The sequence below is a fragment of the Chelonoidis abingdonii genome, chromosome 3 (genome assembly GCF_003597395.2).
Source record: "Chelonoidis abingdonii isolate Lonesome George chromosome 3, CheloAbing_2.0, whole genome shotgun sequence".
Taxonomy (NCBI): Eukaryota; Metazoa; Chordata; order Testudines; family Testudinidae; genus Chelonoidis; species Chelonoidis abingdonii.
Genome location: NC_133771.1, coordinates 166,158,367 through 166,164,995, shown reverse-complemented (window position 1 = coordinate 166,164,995; position 6,629 = coordinate 166,158,367). Strand labels below are relative to the sequence as shown.

The following is a 6,629-nucleotide window of genomic DNA, read 5'->3' as shown; positions in this document are numbered from 1 at the left end:
GGTTTCCTGGGGATTTATGAAAACTCCAGAGATATGCACGCGGTGGAGGAGGGGATGCTGGAGGCCATGCCGAGAGCCTAGGTCCCCGCTCAGCGCATGCTGCTGCGGGGTGTGAGGAGAGGGGAGGAAAGAAGGGGAGGCGATCCCAGGACTCTCGCATCTCCGCCTCCTCGCCCAGCAGCAGGTGCAGGATTTCATTCAAAGCTGCCGCGGCGGACTGAGCGGGGGGACTCGGAGCGGGGGTCCCCCTGCGCCCCCAGTCTGGGATTATAACGGGAGAGGCCAGTGGGGGCGCGATTGAGCGTCGGGGGAGCGGAGCCGGAGCGGGACCGAGGGGAACAGAGAAAACCTGCGGAGCGGGAGGAGAGGGCATCGCTCGCAGTCCGGATCCTGCGGGACCAGAGGGACCCACCCCGGAGCGCCCACCCGCATCGGCGGCTTCTTCTGTGCGCTGGGGTCGCCGTCAGCTCCGGGTTCGCCCGCAGCCTTGGGGGCTCCCCTGGCCGCTCTGGGGTCCCCTCTTGGTTCCGTGGGGTCGCTGAGCGCCCCCTAGCGTTGGGAAGGCCCCGGGGGCGGGGGCCGGGGAAACTCTTCTCCTCGCCTCTTTCTAACTCCCCGTCTCCTTTCCCGAGGTCCGATCCCCGCTCTCCCAAGCCGGGCTCTGCCTGTGTTTAGCAGGGCGAAGGGTCTCCCCTCTCTCGTTTCCTTGGCGGTGAGGACCTTCCCCATCTCCATTTTGGGGCTCTCGGGTCTCTGGGCTTGGGGGCGCCCCGGCAGTGAGCGGAGCTCAACCCTCGGAGGCAGGGAAGAATCACCCGCTCCTTGAATTTCTGGGGTTGTCTCCACTCTGCGGCGCTGGGGTCCTTTCGGTCTGATTGGGGGGTGGCGGGAGGGTTCTCCCCTCACCATGGCTTTCACTTTCGCTGCCTTTTGCTACATGCTGTCCCTGGTGCTGTGCGCTGCCCTCATCTTCTTCGCCGTCTGGCATGTGAGTATCCGACACGCCCTCCCCTCCCTCCAACAGCGCCCCGCCCCCAGCCCCCCAAAGCCCGGGACAGGGGCAGCCCCCTCCCCACCGCATCTCCTACTGGCTCCAGGGCAGGGAGATCAGAAGCTCCCGAGGTCCCGGCCCGGCTCAGCTCGTGGGAGCGCAGGAGACAGCTCAGATCCACAGCCCCAGTCACCCCCTGGTGCTGCGATGAGTCGAGGAGCGATAACAACGAGGCGCTGGGAAATGCCAGCCTCGGTGGTGGGTGCGTTTAGAAACGATTCCACAAAAAGGGAAAGAAACAACCGATGAGCGCGGTGCGGGAGGGGGGACGAGAAAGGAAGCGTGTGACAACTGCAGAGGGATAAGTGGGACCCTTGGGCTGAAGGAAATGGGAATTTGCAGCACCCTCCGTTTTCCTTCGGGCCTCCGAGACGTGGCCTTTGTTGGCCTGTGCGCCAGTGGAAGTGCTGAGGCCCCGGGCTCAGCGCACGTGGCTGGACTGAGCCGTCCGAAGCTGTAGGAATTAGGGATGCAGGAAAAAGTAGCCGGGTGGGTGATAATGGCGCGTGCTTTGCAGAGCAGGAAAGTTAAATCCCGGGCTTGTCCACACTCAGCGCTGCACTGCCGAGAGGAAAGACCTGCCTAGTGTGCAGGGGTAAGGTAGGACCTTTTGGCTGAACATAAGGTTAATTTACAGCGCACAGTCCGGGTCCGATGCTACAAAAGCAGGAGATGAGCGGAGACAGAGCCAACCCTTTGGCTGAACAGTAAAGCCGAGGGCCCAACCACTTGTTAAAGACCCCCCGGTAGTTCTTGCTGGAGCAGGTGTGGGAACCTTTGTTTCATATCCAAAGCAACTCGGCTAAAGAGACAACCTCAGGGTAAAGTTGCCCCTAGAGTTGGGCTTGTATAAAACAAGCTTTTAGGAAGCCAAAGGCTGGTGAAAAGATCCTCAGGATTTTTTTAAAAATCACAATAAGGAGACCTTTGAAAGGCATGTTCCCTGAATGCTGGGCCTGATCCTGTAAAGTGCTAAGCACTCTTCACACCCACTGACTTTTATGAAAATCAAGGGCGCTTAGTGCCTCCGTGTTCAGTTTGGGCCCATTGATCATGCTAATACATGAGAACTGGGAAGTAAAGTGCTAGTCATTTTCATTGTCCAGGAAAGGAGGAATGGTGGAGCATAAATACTGAAGAGTAAATTAGAGTATTTCACGTTTTTCAGTTTTAATAATCTAATGTGTCACTAATTACATAGATGAGGACATTTGTGTTAAAATGTTGAATTTATTTAACCTGAGATTGCCATTTTTCCCCACCTTCTTTAATTTTCCTGCAGTTATGGATATGGGGTTCTTCATTTCCTGTCATAACTGTGTAGCTGTGTGGTGTTAAAGAGCTTGGGGGTGTGTGCGGAAGGTAGGGTGTGTTTCAGTGATGGGTTATAGTTATCCGTATATATAATTTCCCAATCAATTTAAAGTTGTTACATGTTTTAGAAGCCTTTGGGATGAAGATGTGCTGTATTAATAATTTCCTTAATGTCATAAAAAGACCTATGTTGGGACCAGATAGAATAAAGCAAGATAACCTGGAAAAGGGAGACAGCACCATATAGAGCTTATGGAACAGATGTCTGATGGAGCAGGATAGAGGGATTTAGGATTTATTATTAATGAAACATGGGAAGGATAGAGCTGCTAATTTAGGTCTGCTTAAGCATTTCAGGAATATTAAGTGAAAAGATGAACACGTCTATATAATGAGACAGTATTTGAATCCTAATCATTCTAAGCTAATACAGGTGCAGTAACCAGGTTTCTAAGTGTTAATGCAACTGTAAAAGTTTTATGATAGGTACTACCTCCAGGAAGACATAGAGCACCTGCAGCCACTGAGCCAAATTTTTCTGATGAACTGGTGTAAATCAGTAGAACTACTCAATTTTCTCCAGTGTAATAAAACAGAAAGTGGCCTAGTCTCTTCTTGTAGAATGATAACAAATAATACTACTTAAATAAGTGGTTTATGAAAGTAGTAGAATAAAGAAGATTAAATCCCACACCAATTTTTATATGTAAATAAAAAACCTGACAGAGCTTTTATTATTCCCATAGTGAGAACAGTAATACTCCCATTTCTTATGAGATTTAACTGGAAGAAAAGGGTATATGATGCAGTATATTTACTCTGTCTTTTATTCTAAATATTTCAGTACAGAAACCTTCCCTTCCTTTCCCCAGAATCTGACATTGGTTCTTATATATTTATAAGGGAGAGTTGATGTATTCCAAATGGATTCTCAAACTCACAACAGAGGATCTTTTTAATGATTAAGATGGCTTGACTGTAAATCTCTTTAAACGGTTTGGCTACTATGACTAAACTGAAGATTGATCCAACACCCAAATACTCAATAACTTTTGAAAGGGGTTGGGAGATTCAAAAATTGAACCTGAATCTTAATTTTGGAATTATTTTAAAAAACCAGAACAAAATCCCATATTCAGATTTTGTGGTGTTCAGAGTCAGATCTGAAATTTGAGGCTTCAGCGAGTTTTTAGAATGAATCCATAGTGGTTCAGAATAAAATTAAAGTTCTCATTTTCATCCGTACCTCATGCTAAAAAGTACTAATGGTTTGTATAATGATTATTAGTATTACTGTAGTGCCTAGGAACTGTGAAACCAAAATAAAAACAAAGACTGACAAAGGCTATTGTTTTATTTGTATTTATTTTTTACTTCCATAGAGCTTTTTATCTGAGATGCTAAAAGTTCTTTAGAAACATTAATACTTGCAGCATCCTAGTGAGGGAGATCTAATAATGGTATATAGTATTTAAAGTAAATTATTTGAAGTGTGTGTAAATCAAAATCTAGATGAAACTCTGTTAATTATCTGGAAGGATCAATACTATCTTTCCTAATTAAGGACTGAGTGCACCATCCCTGCAATACTCCCAGTGTCTGCTTGCATGGAAAGAACTCTCTAGTTAGATGACCCATTGATTCAAAAAAATCCTGTGCACAGTTTAAACTTGTGATACTGTTGTTATCACTATTGAAATTTCACTGATGCTAAATTAGTGGTGGAAAAGTACTGAAAATTCACACTGTCAATGCACTCCATAATACCAAGACTTAAATCCAGGTCTCTGTGGCATGACAATCATCACACCTCTCAGAATTATTTTTATTTGGAATAGCATAGTACTAAAGTCATTCTATATTATGTACATTCTGTACTGCTCTTGTGGAAAAGTACTAGAGAAGGTGGAAGAGAAGATGATTCTCTATAAGTTTCTTTTAACCATTTTATTGAATTTAATAGAAAATTATATTCCTGCTATATGGTAGCTAAAAATAGTCTATAGAAAGGTTAGCATTTTCTGTGAAATTCTGTTGATGTTTAGAGTAAGTTTTATAGAGGCCTAGTGGCTTAGTCCTTTTCAAATTCTCTATGTCTTTTTCATAAGGTTAACCTACCCAGGTCCTAAAGTATTTCCACGAGCTTGTTCAAGATCTCTTATAGGGCCAGATTGTGAGACATTTGCTTATGTTTTGTTGTACCTTACTCCTTGAATTGTTACTTCAAATTCAGTGAGACTTCACATGAAGTAAGGCACTACTCAGTGTAAGGAAGGGTAGGGCAATTTGGCCCATAGATAAAGTCTGATGTAACAAATATTACAAAAATAATTCTAAATGTTACAGCGTGACAAGCTGGTATGTCTACACTGACTCTGTATGGGTATGTCCAGTTAGCTCAATTGTGTTAACATGATTGAAAAATCCTATTCAGATGCAGGCTATCATGTATGAAGCCAGGCTAGTTGGCTGTGTTGTCTGGAGGGAGCCTGGCTTCAGATGTGTTAGCCTGCGTGTTAATGTGACTTTTCAGTCATGTTACCCTAAGTTGATTGAGATAAGTCAACTGAAAAACTCACCTTTGCCTATCAAGGTATACTCTATGGGATTGTAAAACATTGCAAGAATGTAGCAAGCTAGAATATATCCCTCTAGTTTGAATTACTAGCTGAAATAGCCTCCGTATATAGATATTTGGCCAAATTCTGCTCTCAGCTGCATTCTTACAACTCAGCTGACTTCAGTAGAGTGGCATGGTGTAACTGATAGCAGAATTTTAGTCCAGTTGCTATATAGTTCGATAGAGTTTTCTGATTTAGTTATTAACCCAATAGAACAATATCATCCTCCTTTGCTAAAGATCAAAGCTAACTCTGTCTCCTCCTAAATCTCAGCTCTCATTGCTGCTCCCTTTAAACAACTTTCCAACTATCCAGATCAGGATTACTCTTTGTCCTCAACTAGGATTCCATTTATCTAAGCTATGTTAAGTCTTTTTGAGTTCCTAGCAGGACTTAAGGTGCCACATCCATCCCTGGTATAACTCCATTGATTTCAGTGAAGTTACACTTGGATTGAATGTGACCCAAGATGTCTTAAATTGATGTTTATTCCCAGCCACTTGAAATGTGATTCCCTTATACAAAGTCCTACAACCTTGACACTCACCTCAGATTACTATATTTGAACATCCATAAGTGAGGCCATCCTCTTTCAAACATTTTAAGATGAAAGATGCTTATGCTTTCAAGTTTGTCACATTAAAAGCTACGTTATCAATGGACAACATGGCTTTTTCCAAAATCTCTTTTTTTATAGTACAACTTAGTAACAATTCATAAATGCAAAGCACTGTACTGTTAACATTAATTAATTGCATATAGTTTTGAGATCACACCACCATGTTTCTTTGGTGTTAATGGAGTGTGTCCTGTGAATGCATAACAGTATTTAGTGCTCAGTACTATGTAAGAATATATTAAGAATACAATTTTAATGGACAAAACTCATTTCACAATATTGAATATATATGTATAGAGCTAGGGTTCATTCAGTGCTTGCATGAAGAATAACATAACATCACCTAAGCGTACGGGGTATTTTGCTACAACCTTAGGTCCAAACAAGCCTTGGACTCCATTAGCCCAGTTCTCTGATATGGCAAAAGTAATGATCTTTGAAATCAATGGGAGTTACTTGTATCCTGGGGCAGAAGAATAAGACCCCAGAGCATGGCAATCCACATTCCTTTCCCTTATATTTAATATCATATTTTTTTAAGAGAGCAGAGGGAGAGGGGAAAAACATTAATCCTTAAAAAATTACATTCATATAGTTCTGATCCTGACTTAAAACCACAAATATACATTTGCAGTTATATTTGTGACAGTGGGGCAGGAACAACTTGTATAGTGGGGGTGCTGAGAGCCGTTGAACCAAACTGTAAACCCTGGATCTGATGGAACCCCCTTCAAGTCAGGGGGTGTGGCAGCACCCTTAGTCCCAGCACTGATTATTTATGATGTATTTTCCCCCCGCCTGTTGTGCCTAGACATTATGGGGCAGTTATTAATCCTGCGTACCTTGGCACAGTGATATGGATTAAAGTAGGCATTTCAGTTTTAAGTGAAGATAGAGAATGATAACAGCAAGGAGGTATGACTCAGGAATCCTGTGTTCTGTGCCTAGCTTTGCAGCTGACTCACTGTGTGATTACTGGACAAGTCATTTATACCTTTCTATGCCTCAATTTCCTATCTGTTAA

The 6,629-nt window shown here is 43.7% G+C and overlaps 1 protein-coding gene across 1 annotated transcript in view; it reads left to right on the top strand.

Moving 5' to 3' along the window:
• The first annotated feature begins 907 nt into the window (after positions 1-907).
• Positions 908-6,629, top strand: part of CNIH3 (cornichon family AMPA receptor auxiliary protein 3) — a 74,787-nt gene continuing 69,065 nt past the window's right edge. The window contains exon 1 of the mRNA XM_032781716.2: positions 908-988. Within this exon, the coding sequence (XP_032637607.1) occupies positions 908-988 (81 nt within the window). The remainder of the gene's footprint in view (positions 989-6,629) is intronic.